The sequence below is a fragment of the Centroberyx gerrardi genome, chromosome 13 (assembly GCF_048128805.1).
Source record: "Centroberyx gerrardi isolate f3 chromosome 13, fCenGer3.hap1.cur.20231027, whole genome shotgun sequence".
NCBI lineage: Eukaryota > Metazoa > Chordata > Actinopteri > Beryciformes > Berycidae > Centroberyx > Centroberyx gerrardi.
In genome coordinates, this window is record NC_136009.1 from 10,036,992 (window position 1) to 10,064,439 (window position 27,448).

General features: G+C 44.5%; 1 protein-coding gene across 3 annotated transcripts; it reads right to left on the reverse strand.

Moving 5' to 3' along the window:
- LOC139933444 (3',5'-cyclic-AMP phosphodiesterase 4B-like) lies at nt 1-27,448 on the reverse strand. 3 transcript variants are annotated; one of them, XM_071927522.2, is made up of 14 exons: nt 27,380-27,448; nt 27,265-27,301; nt 26,382-26,452; nt 25,382-25,431; nt 16,085-16,197; nt 7,744-7,837; nt 5,598-5,821; nt 5,320-5,418; nt 4,735-4,899; nt 3,764-3,863; nt 3,307-3,461; nt 3,083-3,205; nt 2,795-2,977; nt 1-2,673 (listed from the first exon to the last, which is right to left on the reverse strand). In XM_071927522.2, exons 1-14 carry the CDS (start codon nt 27,409-27,411, stop codon nt 2,323-2,325), a joined length of 1,797 nt encoding a protein of 598 aa, XP_071783623.2. In that variant the 5' UTR covers nt 27,412-27,448; the 3' UTR covers nt 1-2,322. The 3 variants fall into 3 exon arrangements, with proteins under 3 accessions (XP_071783623.2, XP_078144085.1, XP_071783624.1); XM_078287959.1 differs by lacking the exons at nt 16,085-16,197; nt 25,382-25,431; nt 26,382-26,452; nt 27,265-27,301; nt 27,380-27,448 and adding an exon at nt 11,376-11,575; XM_071927523.2 differs by lacking the exons at nt 16,085-16,197; nt 25,382-25,431; nt 26,382-26,452; nt 27,265-27,301; nt 27,380-27,448 and adding an exon at nt 8,438-9,214.

The following is a 27,448-nucleotide window of genomic DNA, read 5'->3' on the forward strand; positions in this document are numbered from 1 at the left end:
TTCAGTAATTCATGCCCATTTTAATAATCTGATAGAAAACATTTGTTGAGCACAACATACACCATCTTACCATACATTGTGTGAGGAAAACACTGAAAAAATACATTTGAAACAATGTCATATATTTCAGCAAATATGCTTATAGCTGTACAATGACCCGTCACCGTACACAATATACTGCAGTAACAATCAATCCAGCCTTCATAAGGATCTAGAAACAAAAGAACAAAAAAAACAAAAAACGTCCGACTTTCTCTGCCAAGCACCTCAAGCGAGATGTTGCGCGTTAAGACTTCTGTACAAACATTTTTGTAATTTCAAACTAAAACATACATTTGAAATTGCTAACTCTCCGTTTCATCAGAACATCAAGAAAAGGTCAAAATTGAACGGCATAACTTCATGTTATGGTCTTAGCAAAACCTTGCTAAAAAAAAAAAAAAAAAAAAAAAAAAAAAAAAGAATAAATCAGAACCACCAGACACGTTCAGTCAAACTGGGATTTGACATGTGGTAGTGCATATAAATAATACCAAATGTACAGTGAATATCATCAATCAATATCAATATTATCATGTACAAGGAAAAGATAATAAATACACTGTTGCAAACAGCTGAAGGGTCAGCACGACACGGCTGGGTGCAAGAAGAGATTGTGCGACTCTGTGATCGTTTACACACACACATGCACACACACATACACACACACACACACACACACACGCACACTGGAAAAGAAGTGTCATCATGTTGTGACGCTATATTGACCTCCCTACTCCGAGGGTTGCAACTACTACAACAATGTGGTACCTTTAAGGTAGTGTTGGACAGATCGGCAACCAGCTGCAGAACTGTCTAAATACTCAAAGTGCTGGAATAAAAAAACAATAAGATAAGACTACTCTATCACTAATGGGTTTTCTTGTGTTCATGTGTCTACAGTAATTCAAAGCTTGAAACGCGTCACTTGTATGTTCATTCGATTGGAATGCTGTTAGAAAATTTATGCTTAACCGCAACAGGTGTGTGTGTGTGAGCTCATGAACTAAAAGGAGGAATTAAAAGGTGGGAAATTCCCCCTTGACTGAGATTACTGGAAGAGCTCAGCGTAATATCGTGTGACAAGGTCGTTTTATTCTGTTCTCAAAATAATTTGGTTTAGTTGGCTGTGATTAGCCTGAACTCTTGATTCAGCTCAAAATTTGAGTTGCTTGATGAAATGAGTGGATTCCATACTCTGTTGGAGGATGTGAGGGATCGATTTGACTTCCGCATGGAGGATTGATATGTTACGATTAGAGACTCGTCAAGCATGGCGTCACACTTTTCCAAGGTGGCAGTGAATACGGCAAAGTGCTTTCATCACAAGATCTTTGGAGTTCTTTAGAACTTTTTGGACTTTGGACATTTTTACCAAACACAAAATATCTTTTTTCCCACTTTCAGGGAGACTGAATTATAAGGAAGTGAGTTAATTAACTTATGTGATGAATTATTGGAAATTAGTAAAATGTTTGGATAGGGGCTGTATCTATATTCACATACATCGAATAGAATAATATTTGGTTTTACATGTTTACATGATGTCTTGTGACTTAGAAAATAACTGATGCTTTGTACACTCTCTTCGCCCTGTGACACAAAGTGCAAATTGTGCTGGGAAGTCAAATGATTTTTAGAGATACATCCACTGAACACTTTTTGTGAGAACAAGCTTATACTATTGCCAGAACATCAGGAAGACTGTGTGAGACAAATATGTCCTCTTTGTAGAAAACACCTTTTACAGCTACATGAATGTGTCCAATAAATTATAAAAACACTTACAAAAGACATGGTTGTAAAAAAGGCACACAACGTCTTTAGACAAGTGTTAGAAAAAAGTAAACTACTACAAATACATGTTGACCAGTAGTTTGGTTGGACACTTTACCAGGTGGCGTCCAATCCCAACACAATACAAAGAATCTAAATGAACATAAAAAATGTCCTGAAGTGCAAGCTCAGAGTTCTTTACTTGTCCCAGTACATTGATAGATATCGTCCGCTTCACCTTCTTTACCTGTGAGAACCAGGATCCAGCTCTGCCTCTGCAGTTCTACAGTAGTCCCTTCTTTAAAGAATTGAGGCAGCACTCTTCTTCCTCCCTTTCCGGGGGCTCAAAAACAAACTGCCGCAGGGTTTCCAACCCTCCTCTGCAGGGGGGGGCCCACAGTCAGTCAGGCCCTCTTAGCCAGGCAGCTCCGAAGAGCCAGATTGCAGGATTGCTCCACTGCAATAAAATTAATTCAGCGAAACCCAGACAGCCACCGAGGGGTTCAGCTATGTCTCGGCGGGGGAGACGTCGCGCGTGGCCGTTTCTACCCCGTCCTGATCGTCGCACCCGTCGGCCGTCTCCATCATCCCGCTCTCCGTCTCTCCGCTCTGTCCGTCCTGGTCGTCCAGCGTCAGCTCGAACTGGAACTTGCTCCCCACCGGCCCGCCCTCCAGCTCCCCGTGCGGGCCGCCCTCCCCGTCGCTGGTGTAGAAGGGAGGCGAGGGGCTCTGGGGAATCATGCTCTGGTACCAGTTCCGGTTGTCCTCCAGCGTGTCCAGGATGTCCTGGGCGTCCGGGTGCACCAGGTCGGCCCACGTCTCCCACAGCGGGTGGACGATGTAATCGATGAAGCCCACCTGGAAGAGTTAAGGAGGGTGATGTCATTTAAACATTGACAACTTGGGGCGGGGAGCTGGAACGACTTTAACAGTTACTGTACATCTGTACTGTAATGATACTCTACTATGCGTTCTCTACCTGTGTTCTCTCCACTGAGGCGGTGTGCTTGTCACACATGGGGCTGATCTCCATTCCCCTCTCCCTCTCTCTGTCTCCCTGGTGGAAGAACTCGTCCATGATCCGGTCGGTCCACTGCCGGTACAGATCCAGAGACTTGGTCGGGTTGCTCAGGTCAGCACAGTGAACCATGTTACGCAGAACCTGCAGAACAGCAACCGTTTAAGCATCTGGTGTCACGGTCTTGGTCGTCTGAGTGAATGTGTGTGTGTGTGTGTGTGTGTGTGTATATACAAGCGTGCCTCATACCTGCATCCTGTCTGTATAGTTGTCCAGCAACAGAACTCCAGAGCTGGTGACCTTCTTGGTCTCCACCATGGTCTTCAGGTCAGCCAGCAAGCTCATGTGTTTCGACATGTCAGTTGCCAAAACCTGGCAGAGAGCAAGAGAGAAAAAAGGAAAATAATGTAAGGAAAGACTGAGGGATAATGCAAGGGAAACTCATCAGACAAGATATGCAGACGTTCCCTCACCATGTCTATGACCATCCTCCTGAGGGTCTGCCTCTGTTTCTTGGTGAGGTTTTGGAAGATGTCGCAGTTGTCCTCCTGCAGCAGCTTGAAGCCCACGGCCAGGTGGTGGTTCTCCAGCACTGACTCATCGTTGTACATCAGAGCCAGCTCCGAGTCTGCAGGCAGGGAGGGAAAGAGGGGGAGAGAGAGAGAGAGAGAGAGAGAGAGAGGGAGGAAGGGAGCAGAAATGACAGGAAGAGAGAAATTAAATGGAGCTTTCGCTTTCTAACTCCGGCCAGGTAACTATGGTAACCATCCCATGTCCCTAAAAACACACGATGATTCGAAGACAAATCCCATTAAACCATGCAAACATTTCTGCCTATTTTTTATTTTTTATAAATGTAGACTAAATAGATCAGTGTTGCAGAAATCTGTAAACGTTTGTGAGGGATGACAAGTACCAAAGAGGACTTACTGGTGTTGATGAGGAACTGGTTGGACACTCCTGGGTGGTCCACATCATGAATGGCCGCGGCAAAAATGGCCGCCAAGATCTCCAGATCAGTGAAGACCGCCTGCGTTTGAAGAGAAGGAGGAAGAAGAAAAGAATATAAATACAGCGATGAGCTTTACAGTAAAGGAACTGGCTTAACAAGGTAAGGCTTCAGACGGTGGTGTGATGTCAGTCCTTCCATTTGTCATCCTGTCTGGCATGCAGTTTCAGTGGCATGAAAGTATTTGTGACTGGAAGTGCCAGTCAAAACTTAAAACAATAATCCCCAAGTTATTCAATAAGAGGATACAGAGTAACCTTATCAGCTAGAGACCTCTGTCTGACCTTTGGGGTTAGAAAGGTTCACCGTAGAGCCACACATTTGTTACTGTCTGCCACAAAAGACGAGTTTCAGAGACTAGGACTAGGATGTAAACAAATAGGATGTAAGCAAATAGAAAATACAGTATCTGCAGGTTTTGAAAAGCCAGATTTAAGACTTTTTTAAGATCTTTTAAAGACCTTTTGTTAATGCTAATAGTAAATTTAAGACCAATTTAAAAACCAAAATGAACAAAGAAAGCTGGCAAAAACCAGCCTTTCAACATAACCACTGAAAGTTCTGAAACTATAAATGGGCAGTATCAGAAAAAAAAAAATCTGAAAAAATTAATTGTTAAATCCAATTGTGTTTAGTGGGCATACAGCACAAGGTGAAAAAACCTCTAATAACTTAATTTAGGACATTAATTCTTTTTAAGGCTTTAAATTTAGATTTATGTATTTATGTATTTATGTATTTATGTAGATTTATGTATTCTAAGACTTTTTCTGACTTTTCACGGACCCATGGATACACTTTTAAATCATAGGTGCTGCTGGACAGTAAGATATGAAAAAGGCTGATAACAGAGGAACAGCAAGTTGACCAGGACAGATTCAACGACACTCACATCCAGCGCAGGGGTGGACAGGAGGATGTGTGTGGACTGGGCGACGTCGGCGGCGTGCAGGCTGTTGTGGTAGGCCACGTCCGAGTGGTAGTGGTCCTCCAGGGTCAGCATGAACGTCACAAAGGTGTCCGTTGGAATCTTGAACGTCCTCATCAGGTCTCGCTCCTGCATGCCACACACAGACAGGAAAGGGAAAAACAAAACCTTAACAAGAGAAAGACACTACGGAACTTCTAAATGTTGCTGTAAGCAGATTGATGATCCGGCCTTAAATTCAATTTTGACGCCAATAATTGGCAAATTGTGATTCATATACTAGAGAGAAGGCAGAAAATTGAAAACAATCTGCGCCGCTGCCAGGATGATTCACTGTTAGAAATCAATTTTAAGTGCTCGTTTCCATCTAGCAGATGTTCTTAGGGCTGTAGTGATACTGACAGCTGAACATAACAGAGAACATACTGTACACACTGAAGTGGGCTATGTGTTGGTGACTCACCGCCCTCTTGCCTGCTATAGCCATATGTGCGTGCGTGTGTGTGTGTGTGTGTGTGTGTAAGCTTGCCCGCTTTTGAGGGCACTGACCTGAAAGATGGTGTACATGATGCATGTGAGCGGTCGGTTGTGGGAATGGTCTGCCACCCTGAAGATGTTCAGGCCCCATTTATTGATGTTCTCCAGGTCCTGAGAAAGAAGGGATGGACAGAGAGGACTTAAGTGAAGGTTTTCAGCCAGCACCATACACCACACCATTTTCACCATCTGTGTCTATCACTTTCCATCTTCTCCATGTCTTAATGCTAGGATGAGACTGGGGGAAGTTTCTCTCTGAACTGTCCCTTTCCCAGGTTTTATCTGCGTACCTTAGACAGCAGTTCCTCCTGGTCCGTCTTGACCCCGAAGCGATTGACGGTGCAGCCGGAGAGGCCGGGAGTGTGGCTGACCTTCCTCACCCCGCTGATCTGAGTCATCATCCCACCCTGCTGCTGCTGCAGCTGGCCGCCATGATGCCCCTGGTGGCCCTGCCTCCTCTTCCTCTCCCTGGACTTGGGAACTGGACACGGCAGCTCCAACTCATTCTGCTTGTCTGGGGAAAATGTAAAGGGGGTAGGACACAAGGGAGAAGGAGAAGAAGGGAAGCGAAGGAAAGGAAAGGGGATAAAAGGAAAAGGAGTAAGAGAGTGGTTTCAAATTCTCCCAAAGACAAAAGACAGACTAGACCAAGGGATGCTGGATTACTATCCTGGCCTGTGTTGCCACTGTACTGAGTAAACAAAGTTAACTCTAACCTCTCACATTCAGGCGACACCACATTAAATCATTAGCTCCACTGACAGTTACTCAATTAGCAAGGCAATCCTTCAATTACAGTCTCCAATATTAACAATCCCATTCAGTTCACAGCAGTATGGACAAACAATTGAAAATTAATCAATTATACTAAAACATTCATATATGTTGACAGGAATGTCCTATTGACATAATGGGTCACCAAGAACTAATGAGCTGTTATGAAATCTGAAAGTAGTTCAATGGCCCATGCATTCTGAGAAGCTGAGTGACGTCAAACCATAACAATCCGTAGAAATATGGAAAGTTGGCTCATATTAGGCAGAAATGTTTAGAGGAGGGAGTAGTAAGTATGCGGGTTTATTTGGTGCAGGTGATTCCACTTCCTTTCAGACTGAGTGGGATTCTCACATGCTGTGTGCAGCTGACACTGTGTGTGTGTTTGTGTGTGTGTGTGTGAGACTCCGTCTGTCTGTGTATGTGCACCACATACGCCGCAGTGAAAATAAATATCTCAGCTGCATTCTCTACAAGGCACAGGCACAAATGATCTCACTACACCTGACAGGTGCTAGCTGCAATGCAGATGACAACAAAAGTGCTAAGCTTCAAAGCCAAGCTGAGCCTCCTTCCCTCCTCGTGTGTTTGTCTCTTCTCCCCAAGTGCGGCAATCTCTTTCACCACGTTATTTCTAGTGTTGAGAAACATCTCATTTCTCCACCATCCACCATCCCTCATTCCTCTATTTCTCAATTATCCCCTCCATCTCTGTGTTGCTCCATCCTTCCCTTTTTCCCTCTGTTCCCCTTTGGGGTTTTTTCCCCCCCTCGGAGGGGAGAAGATGGAGGCATGTTTACCAGGCAGAGCAGAACGGCGCAGTGCGCAGTTAAGCAGAGGAGAAGGCAGACAAGCTGTGGAGTCCCAGTGTCAGACCTGCTGCTAACTGTAGTCCGTACACAAGCCTGATTAGCTGGATGGCTGGTTGAAAGGCTGGCAGACTGGCTGCCTGGCCGACCAGCGGACTGCGTTACTGGCTATAGTGGGTTGGTTGGAGAGTTGAAAGGCTGTTGACTGGATAGCTGGCGGGCTGCTGACTGACTGTTTAGTTGCTGACTGAAGCGGACTGGCTGGCTGTGAGTCACGAAAGCGCCACTAGGCTTTTAAGAGACAAGGAAACACTGCTGTCCTCCTGATGAATAATGCAGTGTCTATCTGGCCCTCATGGCTCTCTACACACACACGCACCAACTCGCCACTCTCATGGGTGCACACAAACACTTTTCTCCCCCCACTCATTGCCGCTCTTCTCTCCGGAGTGAAGTCTTCCCTAAGTACAGCCCCCTTTCCTCCCTCCACCTTTCTCTGCAGTGAGAGCGACTCTTTCTCTGTCTCTCCCTCTCTCTCTCTCTCTTCCAGACCAGATCAGACTGGTTTGAGAGCAGCGGTGCAGACCAACTACGAGGTTCTCCACTACTCAGCACATGCTTAAGGAACCTCATGACCTTGGCACACAGGCTATGGCATTCCCCGGAGGACGTTGGCTTGTTTAAGTCTCACATTGTACTGATGCATGTAGCATAGTGTGACTTATGTGTACCATTTTTTGGTACAATGCATGCTTCAATCTGTGTGTACGTGGTTGTGCGTGTCTGTGTGCATGCATGCATATTCGTGTGTGTGTGTGTGTGTGTGTGTGTGTGTGAGTGCTACCATGCTCACCTAGGAAGGTGTTGGAGATGTACTCTGACACTTGGTTGCCAGAGCGACTCATCTCTGACAGGTGGCTCAGCTCCCGGTTCAGCATCCTCTTGAACTGGAGTCATAGAAAAAAAAGAGAAAAGAACACATAAGATTAAGTGGACGCATAATAAAAATACTTCTAGAAAACACACAGGGAGAATCACATTCATTATGTCTTGCATTTTGCGGCCGTTTCCGAGCAGAGGAATAAAGCGTTTCCTGTTATTTTCCATTGGAATATGTCCCATGGGAGCTGGGCCTGTTTTTTTAGACACCATATAAGGACTGTGTTTATGTTTTCCGGGTCCTGGTTCGAGTTAGTCACTAAGCTTGACCGTTTAGCATTTCAGCATAAACAAACAAGACGCATTATCATGTTTATGTACAATTTTTCAAGCAAAAACAAAATGTGGCAGATTTTTCTCAACACACACAACCACTCAGCTAGCGTTGGATATTGCATGATGACAGAATTAGGCTAATCTGCTCAGAGGCATGTAGATATGGAACTGAAACAACAACAAAATCTCTGTGGGTAATGTGAGACATTTGAGCAGCTACAATGCATACTGCAAGACATGAGCATAACTGTACACAAACGAACACCCACGCACACACATACACACACACACACTCAGAGTCCCTTCCAATCCAGCTCTCCGTTGGGACACACCTTGATGTATCCCCAGGAGACAGAGAGCAGGTAGTTGGCCTCAGGCATGGTGCTGAGCTGTGCTGTGCCCCTGGCGCTCCCCAGCAGAAGCCCTGTACGCTCCTCTCTGAGTGGACCCCCAAGGCTGAGCTCAAACCTGCAGCCCGAAGCTCAAGGCACCAGCAAATCGCTGGCTTCCGACGCTCGGCTACGGTTTGAAAAACACAACGAAGCCCCAGCTGAACTCTCTAGAGAGGGGTTGCGACAGACCCCCGCATCCCCAGCCACCTCCTCATCCCTGGTGTCATCCGCCCCCCCCCGTTTTTTTCCAGGACGCGCTCGCAAACCAGCAGCTAGAGAGCGATGGAATCCCCCTCTCCCGGCTGTAATCAATATTTCCCCTTTCTGTCTTTTTGTCTCTGCGTCTCTCTTCCTTGCTGCCTCTCTCTCTAAAACCTCCCTCTCTCCTCCTGCCGCTGTCCGAACGGAATCCGGTGACACGAGGAGGAGATCCAGCGGTCTCCTGCCCGGTCTGAGCGAGGCAGAAGAGGAAAGGCGGGCTCCAAGAGAGGGAGGAAAGGAAAGGGGAAGGAAAGGAGGGGACGAAAGGAGGCGGGGTGGGGGGGCTTCCAGCCGTAGAGTCCCCTGTAGCAGACAGGCTGGTGGAGTCTCTCTCTCTCTCTCTGTCTGTCTGTCTCTCTCTCTCTGCTTCCCTCCCTCACTAAACACTAAGCCATGCACACCACTGCAGAAAACAGGAGCTTGGAGAATCCCCCCCCCCCCCCCCCCCCATCTCTCTCTCTCCTTCTCTCTCTCTCTCTTCCCTCCCTCCCTTCTCAATTCTCTCCCCCTGCTCAGTAATGCAGAACAGATCCAACGCATACTGCGCAATGTGAGGCTTCAAAGCACATCACATGGGCGACAAGACACAGGGTATTAATTGGCTAGTTTGGCTTTGAGTGTTCTTTTTGCAACAGAATAGTACACTAAGCTGCTGTAGACAGCGAGTCCTTCAGGGTAACGCTGTTTCGAAACACCTACTCATAGAATGTACTTGTTGTCGATATCAGTGTACTGTGTCTATTATATATTTTCAGTAAAACAGCGTGTACTTTTTTTGCCTCACTGCAGCAAGCCGTCTGTAGAGGGGAAGACACAAATGGAGATGAGGTAGATGTGAGAGAGAGAGAGAGAGAGAGAGAGAGAGAGAGAGAGAGAGAGAGAGAGAGAGAGAGAGAGAGAGAGAGAGAGAGAGAGAGAGAGAGATCTCAGTCTGTAGCCCACCAGCGTACCACCAATTGCACGACAACCTGAACGCCATGGCAACAGAGTCACGTGGCCCGCTCAGTCGTTCTCATGGTGGTCCCCCCTCTAAACACATCACATCACGCCACATACTCACACACACACACACACACACACACACACACACACACAGGCATGTACCACAGACTCAGAAACAGATAGACCCCACACACACACACACACACACACACACACACACGTACACCGCAGAGATGCTGTAGATAGAGGCACAGCTAGGCTACACACACACACTGCAAAAACACACACACACACACACACACAGTAGTTTAGCACACACTTCCTGAGTTAGGAGCTTCTGACCAACACTGCTGATATCAATTATCAAAATGGCCTTTCTTATCGAGAAATGCGCAACCACAGCCTGACTTTATCCTATTTCTAATACTCAACACACTGGAATAATGGTGCAGACAAACACTTTTCCTGACAATGTGAGTTTTCCTTTTAATCTTTTTGCCTCTTCTTGACATCCCGAATGAGCAAAATTACCATAATATGGCATATGAAAAGAATTTTCAACCGTAATTGTGCCTTTTTGCAAGCTTTTTTTTTTAATCCTTTTAATTCTCACAATGGGGCCTTTTTTCTTCTTACTGAAGCAGGCACTCTCTGGCCTCCACAGCTGTCTAATAGCTGTCAAGTAGACAGCGAACTTCTACTTGACTGTGAAACTTGAACGCCACTCTCAAAGCTTTGGCTGCACTCGAAACCCCCACAAATCTAACTGCCAGAGACAGTCCATAAAAATCAAAGAAAGCTCGTAAAGAAAAAAAAGAAAAAGAACTGAGCTTGGAATCAGGCGGCTTTATTCCATTCAAAGGGACTTGTAATTCATTCTTTAAAGCAGGGGAACGGCGTGTATTGTGTGACCTCTAGGAAATGAATCAGACAGAGCCACATGTCGCTCTGTGTTTTCCCCTCCTGGGTCATACAGTTCGGCTCAGACGCACGGCATATGCTCCAGCATGATGACAGGTCCATGAGTGTGCTCAGGAGGGTAGATTACTCAACGCATGGCGTCAACCCATACATCCTGTTATGTTAGCCAAGAGCGCTCACATTCAGAACAAGCCCTTTTCTTAGGTAATCTAGTTCCACATAATATAGCGAAAAAGCTTGTGGGTCATTCTCGGAAGAAGATGAGCCGCGGCCCCAAAAGAAAGTTTGCATATTCAAAACAGATGGCGATAAGATACTGTGTGGAGAGAGGTGCGTGCTGTGGATGCTGCTCTGCTGCTCTGCTCTCTTTGTGCAGTACGGCCCAAAATGACATCCTGATGTCTTAGGGTGAAAGCCAGAACACAATTTACCGGTGATCATGTTGTGATCAATTGAACTCTTCGGAAAATTGACTCAAAAAGTGAAATGATTTTCTTTCTAGCCCAATATCTGCACAGTGCAAGCTTTGTCTTACTGACCCTAATCCTAAAACAACCAAGCCAATATGAGACACACAATTCCCAATGTAATTCATGAAAAACACAAACTAAATACAATACTTGCCCTTCATCAATGTACCTTCTTAGATAAATTATTTTACCTTGGATAAAATCAATTCAATCAACCACAATCTCCATATGGCAGATTACACTAATTTACAGCACAAAACACAGTCGCTCCATATCCAACTCACCAGTTTCCAACTTGTAGGCATCCCAAAGTTTTTCTTACTCTTTTCAGAACAGCATAGTCCCATTGTCACTCAAGCAAAGCCAAAACACTGTAGGTAAAGAAAGCCTGTAAAGTTCCAAAAGAGAAAACAGCCCGGTTCAGCGTGTCTGAGACTGTGCCTGCCTCCTCTGTGTACTCTCTTCTCTGATGTGGCGTCAGACAGGAAACGTATAGCGATAAAGCTGACTTGACTGACCGGCCTCCACAGTCTATCTGAGATCGATGGCTCCGCCCTCCCTCGCAGGCCCGAGCATGTGTCCCCACCTACTTCCCTTTGCTCCTTCGCTGATAGACTCACTCGCTGAGGTCATTTACTGGTAGACATCCAGCTGCCTAGCATGGCCTCGGGCACCAAACAACAAACATACCTGAGCACTCGGTAAAGTCCCAGATTACAAATTCAGCAAACAGTCATGCTGACGTAAATTAAAAAATGATATGGATGTATTACTAAAGGACTAATCTTTAAGCACTGGCCCAGTTCTTACAGCTCCTTTGACCTTAGATGAAACAGAAAGAGATGGAGAGATAGAAATGGGCCTGATTGCACAGTTTGACCAACATTTTGCAATACCATGCAAGCTGACAAAGCCCAGACTTAGCCAATGTCAGCCGCCTCTGTCCCATTTGCGGCTGTTTACAGTGTCAACACGCCTAAGGACTTTTCACCATTTAGTTGCACTAGAAATACACATTTCCTAGACAGGAGTATGCAGAAAAAGTGTTACAGTCAAAACAAGATTCATATTTACCTTCCTCTTTATGCTTTATTTCCATGATAAATGGCAGCTTATAGATGTAAAACACATTTTATTTACAATTAAGCAGTATAATCACTATTGCAGCTCGTCTCATCTCATCCCCTCACCGCCCCTCCAGTCAAACGGAATCACCACACTATAATTTAACGTCCATTACCCTTGCTAGAGCTACTGACCCGCCGCTACATCTGTTTCAATAATTTTGTCATTTTTTCCCCTCCGAAAGACGGCGGCGCTTCAAAGCCGAAGTGACCACACGTGAGTTAAAGTTTCCTACTGGCTTGCGCTCTGCTCGGGGGCTCGCTCGCACGCTAACCCGCAAAGCGCCGCTCCTGCTAACTGGATTCAGATGGCAGTGTTTGTCCAAGGCCGTCACCAACGTCAGAATGGAAGTGTGGCTGGGGCTAATGATAGTGATGGGGCAGGGGAGCAGCTCCCCGCTCTGAGGTCACAGCGACCGGGCTGGCCGGCGGTCGGCAGGGTGTGTGGTCCCCCCGAACCCCCGGATACACCTGTGCCCTTGGAAAACGAAAGCGGAGACACCCTCGGTTTGGTCATAGGTGGACCGACGTTCTCTATTACATCCTCTCCACGCATGAGCGGTAATGGTGGTCATTAACTTTTGGGTTCTGAAGAGGAGCGGGCGCCTTGTCAGGTATCACGTCATGTTAACGCTGGAGCAGGAGCAGAAGCCTGCAGATGCTGCACACACACAGCCTAGATTAGTGGTTCTCAACGTGGGGTCCGGGGACCACCAGGGGTCCTTGAGGGTCCCCAGCAAATTGATGAATTGTTATTTCACACAATTAGAGAATGTAGAAGAATGACTATTTTGATCATAGTGTGTGTTATCTCTCTACCTACAACACAGATAATCGTGGAATTCTGGACAAAATCACATCTAACAATAAAAATATTCTCAGATTTGGGTCCGAGAGACAAAATCTCATCAAATGGGGGTTCGTGGTCCTAATATAGACTAAATTTGGGGTCCTTGGTTAAGAATCACTGGCCTAGATGATTAACGGTGTCACTGGTGCAAGAATGAAAACGATGTATGATGCCAATTTTGCAATGACTGTGTACATGGGTCCCTGCACAATTGCACAACAATTGAACACATTGGCAAATCTAAATTGTGATATCTTAATCTCTTGACCTCCACTCTTTCAGCGTGTATTCCTGAAAATACAGCATTGGTCAATCATAAAACTAGTGGCATTGGGCCATGCATATGGGAGGAATATGACTCACAGCTAACAATGTGCCATGTAGCATGCCTGACCAAGTGACTGTGTTGTTGTGTGCCTGCAGGGCCTCGGCCTCATTGTCTTGAGAGTCCCAGTGACGCGGATGACTGTAAAGACTCAACCTGGCTGCCTAGCCCAAGAGCTGTCTATTGTCGTCTGGTGACCAGGGAGCAGAGAAGCAGGAGAGGGGGGCGGCAGGGGGAGGGGGGGTGGGGGTCACAGGAAATAAAGAGACAGGAAACCGGGTCACGGTCACAGTCACCCGTCACAGTCTGACTCCCCTCCTCCTCTCCTCCATTCCTCCCCCAGACCGCAGCACCGCTGTATCGCCACTGTGTGTGTGTAGACTACTGGAAGGAAGCGGACAACGCCACCCTGGGAGTTTATATTCTGACGCCGCCATACTGTCTCCTCTGTCTGCGTTGGGGTTGAGTAATACTGTATATAGCGACAGGGGGATGAGGTCTGCACAAATGACAAGGTGTTGTAAACCAGCAAGGTTAAACATTTATGTGCATCAACGGAAAGGGAAGTAATCAGTTTTTCTAGTTCAGTAGTACTGCAGTGTGTTCATTCACTTTCAATTCAACCAATTCAGGAAGTGGATTTTCATAAAAATTCAATATACAAACTTTTTTTGGGGGGGTAAAATATTCCACTTATCCAGTCTATAATGCCAATTGTTGAGAATGGATGCCCTATCATTTGGTACAGTGAATTTAAGTTTCAAAATACATTGTGAATTAGTACACAAAAGTTAATATATTAGTATTTATATATTAGTTTTTCTTGTCATAAATTTTTTAGAACTTTAAAATTGTTTAAAGAAAAGTGATTTTGAAAACAAAATAGATGTCAGTATGCAGGATTTACTGAGTTGATATGAGTGAGTATGATAAAAGGTTAAGTTAAGAATTTATTGTTCAGCTCTAGACTCTAGTCCACCAAATACTGTACTAGAGGTTTTCACGGTGTAAAGGGTAACCTTTAAGCCAGGCTGAACTTTCCTCTAATGACTCCTCTTCTTCACTGTTAATTTTAAACCACGGTCAGGCCAAAGTGGTGTCTGTTAGTTAAACATGACCTTTTATAATGATGTCACTGGAAAAAGTGGGATCCATGTCCTACTAAGCTCAACGCTGCAACAGTGCCACCATCCACACCACACAAACAGAAATGCTAAATGTACTTGAAATGCATGCAGTGTGAATCATTCTGCATGCGTTACTCTGATAGCACTGCTTTCTCTAACATGCTCTGTGTCTGGTGAGGTCATTTGAATGTGGTAAGAAAATTAAAATAGAACAACGCCTTCCATGGAATACAGGCAGTAATGTTATTCAAAGATAACAGGAACTTGGTGGTGATGTTGCTTTGCAAGTGCGTCAATGTGGCAAAAAAGCTATTTACATTTTGCATATACCCTGCAGAGTGACAACTACTGCAACAAAGACCAATTGTACAGTCGTGCACAAGCCAATAAAGTCATCATCAGATGTCCAGTCCAGTCTCAATATGTTTGTGTTCTGCCGTCCGATTACAGAGCAACACCTACTGTGACAATAGTATCCACCCAACAAACCTAATGATTTCTATCTACTATCATAAATCAAAATTAGACTTGAGATTAAACTTGTGATACCCATTAATTAAGTGAGGGGTCTTTGATGTCAGACGTGGCTAATTGTGGGTTGAGACATGACATTGTATAGTGGTGGTGTGATGTGGTGGTGTGGCGGTTCCTGGGTGGTCTTATGGTCATCTGGACCTCAGTGGGTAGAGCATGGCATTGACACAGCTAACGTTAACAGTGTGACTGGCACTGTAAGGCACTAGGAATACAGGCATCAATCATTATAAAGCACGGCATATCACTGTTGTCGTGTGAAAACCTCGTACCTCCGGTTTTGATGAGTTTCATGTTTTCACTACACAATGGAAGGATTTCATGCTTCTCTATGGGTTGAGAAAATTCTCTGATCTCTTAGGCTGATGAAAGCCATTCAAAACCCACTGGATAAACTCAAACATTCATGGCGGTCAAGCTGAAAATGAGGCTGTTTTTCTTTGTTTCTTTGACCTTTTGGAGATTCAAGGTTTTCATCAGTTATATATTATCCTATGAAATCCTCAAGTCCTTGTCCTGCCCAAAAAACTTTTTTCTGCTTGTATTATTTTTTATACCAAGTACTCCTTTATTATAGATCATACATGAATATTATGGGGACAAAGGATTTATTTTGAATTATTCTGCTGCCTGTGCATTGTTGTTTTGGCACTTTATTATTAGCTGAGACAGAGGTTAAAGCTTATTTTATTGTTTGCAATCACACTCTAGTTAGAAGTATCAGAAAAATGTCTAAAATATGAGGGTAAAATGTTTTTGATTCGAGAATGATGGGAAATGTATCTTGCATATCAAGCAGCCCAAATGCACATCCACCATACATCAACTAACAGCAGCAACTTAACCCCCCCCCCCCCCACACACACACACACACACACATCCCTCCACTAAATTTGCTCATGCAAATGGTGGATAGACTTCAACTTTTTCAAGGCTCAGGTAATGTTATCACAAATGCTTCCCACAGATGACCATTTTGTTTGTCCATATATATACACAGTATATATACAATATATAGGGTAAATGCTCGTACCTTGTTGGAGGCCATGTCGCTGACGGAGCGGTAGGTCTGGATGGTCTCCAGCTGGTCCAGACACCAGTCCAGCTCCTCCATGGTCTCCATAGCCAGCTTCTGGTAGGACTCATCTGCCAACAGACACATGGACACGTACTCAGGACCCAGAGGATCCATATCCATGGCAGAGCCCCCCGGCACCATGTGCGGGGGTCCCAGGGTCACAGAGGGTTGTCCCACGGGACGTCCCGGGGACGAGGAGGAAGAGGAGGAGGTGTGCACACACAGCTCCTTCATCCTGTTCCGCTCCACCACTTCAGAAAGTTCAGGCGAGTCGTCCTCTCAGACAGACTGAGGCTAGAGTTACCGTTTGCCGTCTCGCTCTTTCTCTCTGTAGCTCCTTCTCTCTGTTGTCAATACCCCTTCTTTCCCTCACTCTCATGCTCGCTGCATGCCCCCTCCCATTCTGTCTCAATCCCCCACCCTGTCTCCCTCTCTCTCTCTCTCTCTCTCTCTCTCTGTAGCTCTCTCTTCCCCCTTTCACTCCCGCTCTCTTGCCCCAACTCTGCCGTGCGAACTAGGCGGTCTGCTGCCTCCTGCTGTTGATGTGCCAGTGACCCCCCTCCCATCCAAACACACACACACACACACACACACACACACACACTTCTCACATGAGGTTTTCACCCCTAAGCAGCAAACAAGCAGCAGGGCAACAGAAGATCCTGAAATATGGAGCAGGTTGATGCATCACTATGATATCTAATATAACAGGACTACGGGGACAAAAAGAACTGAGGGAGAGAGAAGGAGGTCTAGAAAGGGAAAAAGAGGCAGAGAGAAAAATCAGCATTTTAGGAGGACAACTTGCTTGACACACTTTTCAAAATGTTGCAAAGACAACTGCTACAACTTCCCAAACTTCAAGCCCTCTGATGTTCCCCAGTAACGGCTTCCTTTTTGAAACATGCAGACCACTTCAAGGCGGAGCTGCAACGGCAACTCAGCCTGCACCGCCACGCTAGACCGAACTGGCTCTCTCCTCTCTGAACCTCTCCGAGGGAGAAAAAAATTATATCAAACACCAAACTCTGTGTTTGCACAAGCAACACGAGAGGCAAACTTTGACTCCCTGAATTGGGGGGAGTCCAGACCAGGGTCTGACTGCGTGCCAAAGAAACCAAAGCGCTTCCTCTTTGGCCCTGAACTCGCACAAAACACGGAGCGGAATAGATGAATGATGGAGTGACTGCCGGAGACAATCAGAGCTGTCATTCGACGAAACAACCGTGTTTTTGGGAGTTATGACCCCGCGTGTGGAAGGCACGCAAGGTCTAGAAGCAGTATGGTGATTTATAAGGGATTTGAGATGATAAACCAAGAGGAAGCAAATTACAGCTACAGCCCCAGTACAGTATGCAGACGTAAAGCAGGGAGACTATATGTTGATTCAACTAATTTTTGCCAGGAGGGCGCTAACACCAAACGCATCTGGACCTCCCCACCTTCCTTTTTTCTGTGGAAAACACTGATCTCGACTTCATAGGGCTTCACACATGGAAGAGATTTACCCCATATGCTTAGCACAACAGGACAGCCAGCGTGCTGCTCCCCAATTTACGTCAATATAGTGGATCAAAGCACTTCAAAGCGCAGTGACGGAATACAGGCTCTGAACCACTGGCGTTTAACAAAGAACTCAAACGAAATCACATGCGGTGTACTGTGCAGTTGAGTCTGCTTCTCGCTAATGAAAGGTATCAGCACAACGTGATGACAGCGACTCTCCTAAATCACAAAGGAGAGACAAGTTGCGACTGTATAGGTTTAACTACGTTGTTGGACGTCACGCCATATGTCTACAGCACTGTTTCAGAAACTATAGGTTGGAACCCAGAGTGTCACAGGCTTGTATCCACTGGGTCTTCATGTCAAAAGAGCACACTTAACAGAATTCCCTTAACTTGAGTCCCAGGTTGGAGAATTTGGCTGCAATATATCATTGGCCCCTAAGCCTCATAACCCAAATTATTCACAGGAACCATTGGCATCCCATCCATGTTAAAGTTAGTGACACGGAGCAGAAAGTACGACATCAAAGCGGTGCACTCACAAGGCGGCGGCCTGTTGAAAACCAGGCACACACCAGCATGCGGCTGCCTTGAGCCATAGGGGTAGAGGAGACCGTGCCAAGAAGGTGCGACCACATCCTGCCCCCGTTCCCTCCGATGAGGATATATGGAGACATTAGACGTTTTCACGGGGCAGTCCCGACAACATCAAAGGCTCCATCGTCCGCACCGCCTGTATGACTGGGATTCAGTTCATTTTGAAGCGGGCGGCGATTTCGTATACAGACGGAGTCCAGAATTTGATGGCAGGGCCAGACCGAGACGGACTCTCTGAGCCTAAGATGGTCTAGACTGCAATACAAGGCTTTATTGGCTTCGGCCTCGTAACACAGAGGGGCCTAAAAACCATTTAATTGAGGCCGAACTAAACACACTCATCTGTTGTGTTTCCTAAAAACGAAAACGTATAAACCGGAGCCACCTCCGTTTAGCATGACTCATGTTACAGTCAATGTGTGAGCTGAAGTGGTGAACAATGGAGAGATATGCACACACACACACACACACATACAGCGGGAGTAGATGGGACTGTTGAATCCATCATCACCTCTAGTTGATCATAAATGCGGTGCTAAATGAGTCGAGAGACGTTACAGAGTCACCAGTCAAAAGGTGGTGTGACGCACTTTCACAGTCTGAAAAACCTGCTCCAACACAGAGCGCGACGTACTTTTCCAGACTACAGGCCTGGTTTTTTTCAGCGGAGGTCGATTTTTTTTTTTTTTTTTTTCGGTTCCTCCAGTGAGCCCTAATGCTTTGGCCATATGCTGGAGGCTGCTGAGAGGACAACAGACCTCAGTGTGCAGACGGACTCAGTTTGCCCCCCTCCCCTCCCCTCTCTCTCTCTCTCTCTCCCTTTTCCCTCCATCTCTCCACTTCTTACAGGGCCACAAACCAGCCTCTGTGGGAGCCATCAACTGCACTAACGACCGGGGCTGGGCTCGGCAACCCGCCCCGCCCCCCCCCCCAAACCCCCAACCCGCTCACATCCACCTCACACTGCCCCTTTCTGTGCTCTCACCCCCCTCCCCTCAAAAGCCTGTTTCCCTCGCCGTCTGGCTGCAGAACTGGGCAGCCCCATCTATTATACTACACACTGAAGAGATACAGCATGGTTTCAGCAGCTTACACAGCCTTGAAGAACAGCTGATGTTTGCACAAAGGGCCCGCGTTAATATCGCTGTGCATGTGATATTTGATTTTTCACACACGGGCAACTGATGTGTGACTAATGTGGCTCATGTCATGTTTTATCCATATTAATTTGACTTACAGGAAATAAAGGAGTCAATTACAACAGAGGTTCAATGAGAAAAGGTTTGACTCATTGATGCCGGTTGGAGTGTAAGCATTTCCGCAGTATCGGCACGTACACACACACAAACGCATACCTCGCTTCTCGACCTCACCGCACGATGAAGGAGAAAGCGATTGCGAGCAATGTACACACACTTATGTCGATACATGCACGTACTTGGCGGTGTTTGTGTTTGTCTTTGCGTTACACGTGGGGCCGAGGGGGGAGAGGGGGGCACAATGAATCAACACTGTATCATCCCCCCATGCGCGTCAACTACCTCACTTGTCCAGACAGAGAAAAGAGAGACAGACATACTGTATATGGAGAGAGAGAGAGAGAGAGAGAGAGAGAGAGAGAGAGAGAGAGAGAGAGAGAGAAAGAGAGGTTTGTCAGATCAGACTGAGACACAAGCGGAGATTCTCTACAGGTGAACAGAGTCAACCCAGAGTTATTCGGTTTAGACGGGAAAACACAATAAACTGTAAATACCTTAGATTTCATCAGTGACTGGCCTGCAGCCAATTTCATGCTGTTTGCTCCTTGACTACAGCAAACACAAGCTTACATCATTTGCATCATGTGTGTTTCTGTAAATTTATATATCTGCTTCCTCAGTTTCACGCTTTATTTACATGCACATTTTTATAATGGTTCCACTATTTCTTCCTGTATACACATTGATAATTTTATAACACTGTTTATGTATACTTAGATTTATACATATACATTATATAGCAAATAAGTTTATACATATACTGTATATTGTATATACTTAAACATATTTATTTTTTAGAAATCCATATTTAAGTAAGCAATTGAGACTATTACTATTACTATTACATATAAGTAACAACTGTAAGTAAATCCATGAATGTAAGTAACCCGTATTTCTCACATTTCCCACTCTTACAGTCTACATTTTGATATTTTAGTATTTAGATAACCCCACAATTGTTTATATTCTATAATATTGCTTTTATGGTTTTATTAATGTTTTATGACTTGAATTACTACTACTATTACTACTTTTATAGCTTATTTTTATATTCCATTTATGTGCTTATATTCGGTTTTCTTTTTTCACTGCTCAATCCCATAACCTCCCATAACTGCTGCTGCCGGTAGCCAATGTCCCCACAGAGATTGATGCTTCATCTTATCTTACAAAAACATTTATCAGATTACCAAGAAAAATTTCTCATTGTCTCAGAGCCAGAAGCCTGTTTCTCACACGCCCATTGTCAGATCATAAAAAGAGATAAATATAAGGTGTGTTAATTAAAATTCATTAAAATAAATGACCAATTTATAGAATGCATTTTGATATGATGTTACAGGTGTTGCATAATGTTAAGGAAGCAAACTCTGGGGAGTCTGTGTGGTGTGGTGGACATTCAGGTCCAACCCCGAAACCACACTATCGCTCTTTGTATTCTCTTGGCAAACAACCCTCACTGCTGATTGTGTTTCTTCATAGTTTACAAGTACGGCCTAATCTATTCACCTATCAAAACAACAGACTTCCACTGTAATACACACACACACACACACACACACAAACACACACACACACACACCGCGCCGAGGCCTGTTTGACAGCCCCTTCACAATGCACCATGGAGCTGTGCTGGCACGGGTCGGCTTGAGGGATGGGCCGCAGCGAGCTTTATGGCTGTGCTGACGTCAATGACATAATTCAAATACTTAACCAGGCTGCACGCTTCCAGCCCTCAGGATCCTCTGCTCTGGGCGGGCGCCTGGAAAACCAGACACAGACTCCCACGTGGTGGAGCGGAGTCGCTGCACGGGACGGGACTGGAGCGGACTGCCAAGCTGCAGTGACTGAGGACAAATTTCTTATGCGGTCGATCGATTCCACTGGCAAACAGTGCGTGGTCATCTGCCCGTCTGTGTTTCCATGCACTCATTTATGTATTAATTACTTTAAATATCAAGGAGTACACTACATTATATTGTATGTGAAAGACTTGGGATTTCTGAGAATATATATGTGGTGAGATATTTATTGAGCTGTCCCGCACATATTTAGAAGATCAGTACCTCATTGTGTTTTTTTTTTTTACCACTGAGAGTTTAACATTCAACACCAACATCTAGACTGTGTGTTTAAGACAAATGCTTTGTGCTTTGCTTTGTAAGACTGAGGAATACTGCAGTGTTTATCCACCTTGATCATAATGATATGAACAGTTATCAGAGCTGTTAGGCAGAGGAAATATTGAATTGAATGAAATATTTTAGGAGAAATGCTTGGAAACAGCAGAATTACTGCACAGTCATTGTAACCTGTCTAAAAAATTAGACAAGCAAAAGTATGAGTGGTTCAACAAAAAGTAGTGAGTTACATTTGAACAAAAAAAAAGGTTTTCATCACATATAGACGCTTCATTAATTTTGCTGTAAGAATGGAGACATTAGATGTTTTTTGCTGTAATTAATTAATTTTGCTGTAATTAATGTTACCAAAATAAATGACTGCAATAGAGTAACTGAAGAGTTTGTGATTTTGTGAATTTGTTTTCACCTCTGACATAAAATCTTCCACTATCATTAAGCATATATGGATTTCTCCTCTGCTATTAGGCTGTGGAGGCTTTGCAAGATGTACACACACATGCATGCGCACACACATACGCACAAATGTGCACAAGAAAGATGAGAAACCTGTGCAAACACAATGCTGCCCTTACTTAAAAGTGATTACTCATCTGCATTTACCACAAAACTGCAGATTGATAACCACATGCGATCCCGCCTCATTATGCTGTCAGAATAACCCGTTTCAGATTCCCGTCTCCCATTATTTGACTTTCATGACATGTTTACAAAATGAGACAAAAGATGGATGAGCAATGCTTATTGAGCGGGGCCCACACCCTGGGCATTTTACGCACAAAGTCACATGTCTGCGGAGTTTCAGGGCAAAGAATGTGTGTGTGTGTGTCAGAATGTAGTTGTTTGCCTCGGTTAATTCATTTTGCGAAGTCACATGGTTTGAGCTGCACCAAATTCGTGGGAACAGGCTTGGCGAGCTGCACAAACAAAGCTGCGAATGTAAAGAAGGAGGCATGCATCAGACAAAGAAAGGCAAACATGCATAGGCATTAATAAGATCTTAATGGGGATAAACTAATATGGAGGTGATTTCATGCCTGACTTGGTACTTGCCTGCTGTAAACATACATTTTTGGAGGCCAGTCAGAGATCAGCAGTTAAACTTTGCCATCCCCTCTAAGAACATAACAAGTTGCACATCCCCTGCTTGCTCAAACGACCCAGCCACGCATCCCGGAGCACTTAGCATCCGTGACGATATTCAGCTAACACCAGTGATAACCGTTACAGATTAATCACCGCTGCCTGACGGTCAAAGACGTCAGAACCGCAGCATTTTCCCTCAAAAGTACAATTTGTCAAGCATAATACAGTGAAAAGCCTATAATCTAAATCAGTCAGGCGAGAGTGAGCCTTTTGTTGCCCGGCTCACGAGACTCGGTGCGATGAGGCCAAGACGGGGCGAAGCGTAGAACTGTAAACTCACATGCGGAAAATAACAATCCCCTCACGTTACTAGAGAAACACGGCTAATGAGCGTAAACAGCCCCGCAGTGACGCAACTGCAACTGATCTGATTTCGGCAGACCCCCCCCCCCCCCCATGTCCACTTTCACCCAGTGACTGCGGTTCACGTTCCTGCTCTCTGTGTTTATTTCATCCGATTTGCCCTTTTTTTTCCCGCTGCTTTTCCCATATCTGTTCTGATTAAAAAGTTCAAAAATGCTGACGTCTCTCCCTGACCTTTACATGCGTTTTACCTCACTCTCTGACAACAATCTCTCGCTCGCTTTCTCGTGAACCCGCGGCATCTTTGTCTCCGACTGTAACCTCCTCCTCTCTCTCTTTCTAACCTCATTCTTCCTCTCTGAGAAAAGTTGCCCTGTGTGTGTGTGTGTGTGTGTGTGTGTGTGTGCGTGTGTGTCTCTGCCATTTCTTTTCCTCCCTCTACAGAGTTATTCACAGTCTCATAGAAGCTTTTAAGCAGCCATCTTCGTGGAGCCGTTGCCCAGAAAGACGCAGGTATTCTTTCCACTACAACGCTGCTCATTAACAGTGGGAATATTGCCTCATCCAAAAAACACAGACGCAAAACAGGAAAAATCTGTTCCCCTTTTCCGGTCAATGAAATTCTATTGAGTTGACGAACACAAGACAGAGAGCAGCATAGGGGAGGATATGAGGGCATCTTTCCCTGTGACATTGTTCATTGTTAAAGCCTCCTTGATGTAATATGTGAACAATCACCATTATTTAGCGGCAGGTGTATGTTTCTTGTATGATGATGAAAGTGGTATTTAAAAAAATATACTGTATTGGATATTGTATTTAAAAAAAAACTATATTATTCTGTCAAAACAAGTGTACTGCATCTCAGGTTTTCCAATATTCTAAAGAAATTCAAACGCATATCAGAGTCAATTATGTTTGTTTCTCACTGCATTTTCCCAGGTAGCGAACTAATGGGCGAGCTTCACTCATCAGCAGTTACTTTATAGAAGGTCAAGGTTTTGCAGAAGTGTGGAGGAGGAAGGACAATAAGAGGCTCGCAGTCGTCTTGTATTTTTTCCTGCCGGGGGACGCTCCCAACAGCCCATCTGTGCTGATAGGAAGTGGAGAGCACCCGTATGTGGGCCATATTGACGTCAATTGGCCCCGGCGGAACCAGTGCAGCAGAAACCAATACCCCCCCCCCACACACACACACACAACCACACACACACACACACCTCCCTCCCTCCTCCCCTTCTTTCCCCCATCCTTCCCTCTTTCACATCTACCTGATCTGCATCTGGACTATCAAAGATCGTTGGTCTTTCTTTCACTCTCTTTTTCTCACACTCGTTCTTTCCCCCTCTCAGGTAATTACGTAAGCGAAGCGCGCGCGGGGATTTTTCTGTTGTTGTCAAGTCATAGTTTCCTGAATTGATAACCATGAAGATTACAGCTTTTATTTGCAGGCCTGACAGGTTCAAGGATAAAATGGTTTGTGCTCGCAGTGTAAATATCGATTACAGCGTTTTCATGGAAATTTCGAGACGGAATAACAGTTCTAGTCAAAGTCTATCTGGCATTTGCATATAGTGAAATATGCTGAATACTTACGCTGCAAGGGCTCCAACTGTGTTGGCAGAAGTACACTCCAAGTATCCAGTGTACAGTGGCCTGAATACTGAGGCATTGTGTGCCACTTGCATGCGATTTCCATTAGATCTCATTCAAATTATGAATGGTGATGATAATTTTGTAAATCCTGAGAAATACTAGTCACAGGCCAGTAAAATGTCCAGCTCTGGCTTTAATTTATGGCAGGATTGAGACTCAGCTGTCTGTGACTACTGTAAAATAACATAAAAGTTCTTGACTTATTTATATAAGGGAATGGGTTTATAACAGGTGTTCAGAGCTACAGGCTTCCAACACATTTTTACAAATTCGATTGACAATTACATTTAAATTTATTTAAATTTTTTCTGTGTGTATTTCCATCACTTGGAGCAACATTTCCATGCCCAATAATTCTCAGTGTCTCTAGGTTTGGATATTTTTTTCTGAATAACTGACTGAACTGAAACACACTGAACAAGATGCAACTCAAAATTGGAGGATATGTAACTAGGACATATTTATTTTTGGATCCTTATCTCCTTATCTTAGTTTTTTGTATCTTTAGTATCTTTATGTATAGCATTTTAACCCACATGCAGCTAAGCTTGACATTTGACTGCCTGGAAACAGAGAAATTAACAAACCTCACAAACTACCAAAATGAATGTGTGAGTAGATTCACTTTCTTGCAGAACTCACCTGACAGACAAACTTTGGTGACAGGAGGCTGATTCGCAGCAGGAGACCTCCTACAACCAGACAGAAACAAGTCAGAAAGTATGAAAATGTGCCTGTGTGTATGAAACCCTTTGATATGTAACAAATGGCTGCATTCTTCTCTGTGTGATTTGGTTTCAGCAGCAGTTGTTTTCATAGCACAAACATGAAACAGATGCCTCTTCAGTTCTCTCAACTCTTTGAGGGTCACACATGGTCAGACTGTCTACCATGTGACAGCGTCATGTCTAACACAGTTACGGCTCATAGTGACCCCTCTATCTGAGGTCATATTAACTCCATGTCTTCACTGCTGGCAGGCTCGATGTGACTATTCTGACCCAGTTCGGTGATCACAGAGAGCTTTAGATGTGATTCTGCCAGTCAAGTGAGGCACACATCAAACACATGCCATGTCCAACTGCTACGTCGATTTTAGGATTTCAACACTATAGGATTTCAACATTGTAGATGTAACCAGGTCCTGCAAAACAAGAACAGGACTCTTGGGGAGAGTTGAGGGTGAAGTCTGTACCCGCTTTAGTCTGAATTTGCCAACTAGCGGCGCCGCTTTGAGAAACATCTATGACGCACTGGCGCCCCCAAGTGAGGCATGTTGACATCTAAAATGGGAGCATCCTATTTGTCCCCAAACAACTAGAATCAGTGACATATATTCTTGTCCTATAAAATTTGCATTCCCATTTTAGGGTGGACATGTAATTTTTTGATTTGATTTGAGATTTATTCCAAGTTAAATTGAAGCCGTCCCACACTGAGTTGAAAATCAAGTAGTGGTAAAAGATTGGGGTAATAAAGTCTCCTTCTTTAAGGCTTTCTTTCAGCACCCTAATAATGAAAATGTGCCCAGTATGGAAACTTTGATGCTTAATTAGCTGAAGACATTCTGCAGCATGCATTCACAAAAGGAGAAAACACTACTGCAAGATAGAAGGAAGAGAAAAATAATGAAATGACTTACTTATTGGATGTACACTGTACATTCGTCAAGGTGGTGAAGTTGTTCCTGACAGTGCGAAGACTGGCCAGAACCTAAAAGAATAAGAATGCTGGGGTAATATGAGCAACATATTAACTACATAAAGTTATTTTAAGTTACGTAGCCATCAGAACCATCAGTTATCTGACCATAAGGGGTATTCAATTATTCCTTAGAATGAATAGTCTTTATTGGACTGTTAGGAGGTTTATAGAAACGTTCAAACACTAGGATTTGACAGTCACAACAAGTTTCATAATGAGACAATATCCATCACATGACATTTTGACAGGACCTATTTGCATCCATCAGTGTGTCAACATTACTGTGAATGGTGACATAGTTAAAATGTCACCATTTGGCCGTCCTTGGATGGATTTGCACAGAATCTTGTGGGACCATTTCAAATAAAGGTTGAGACAGCCTTGTATTCATTGCGTGAACCCATCCAGAATTATAAGCTGTTATGAGATGAGACAAATCACAACCAAACTTAACTAACCAATACTTCGCGCTGGAGAATCAGCACCAAATTCTAAATTTTAAAATGTAGAATTTAGAATTCTAAATTCTGTCAATTTTTAAATTCTTTAAAATACAGACATGCATCTTCCCCTTTACTCAACAGTTGTGCCAAGTTTTGTTATGATTGGATTGCTTGATGAGTTATGGTCAATCCATCATGTTCATTGGTTAATGACATAATTTTTATCCAATTGGGCCCATTTATGAATCAGCTGTGTACCAAATTTGATGTTGATAATGTCATAAATTGAAAAAGCTTTTTCAAAAGTTTTTCAAAAAATGCTAATTATGAAAGAATCCAAAATCCAACAGGCAAGAATAATAATATAAGAACTCTTACCTGGGCAAATGGAGTCACAATCAAGTCTTCTCCATGCCTGAAATGAGAAAAGCTATTTAGCTCATGGTGAATATATCACAAAGGTCCATCTCAACGATTGATGCAACCAACTCACAGTTCACCGACGATGGAAGAGTTTCGAGACATGGACTTGGGCGAGAGCTCGTAGTCGCTGTCGGAGCGG

What these genes read in the sequence shown, in the direction of transcription:
- LOC139933444 (XM_071927522.2), bottom strand. Translation starts at nt 27,411, where the DNA reads ATGTCTCGAAACTCTTCCATCGTCGGTGAACT. An exon ending in GTACAGTGTACATCCAATAA is followed by an intron (nt 25,432 to 26,381) that starts GTAAGTCATTTC and finishes GTCTGGTTGTAG; the next exon opens with GAGGTCTCCTGCTGCGAATC. An exon ending in TCATGTACACCATCTTTCAG is followed by an intron (nt 4,900 to 5,319) that starts GTCAGTGCCCTC and finishes TGTGGCATGCAG; the next exon opens with GAGCGAGACCTGATGAGGAC.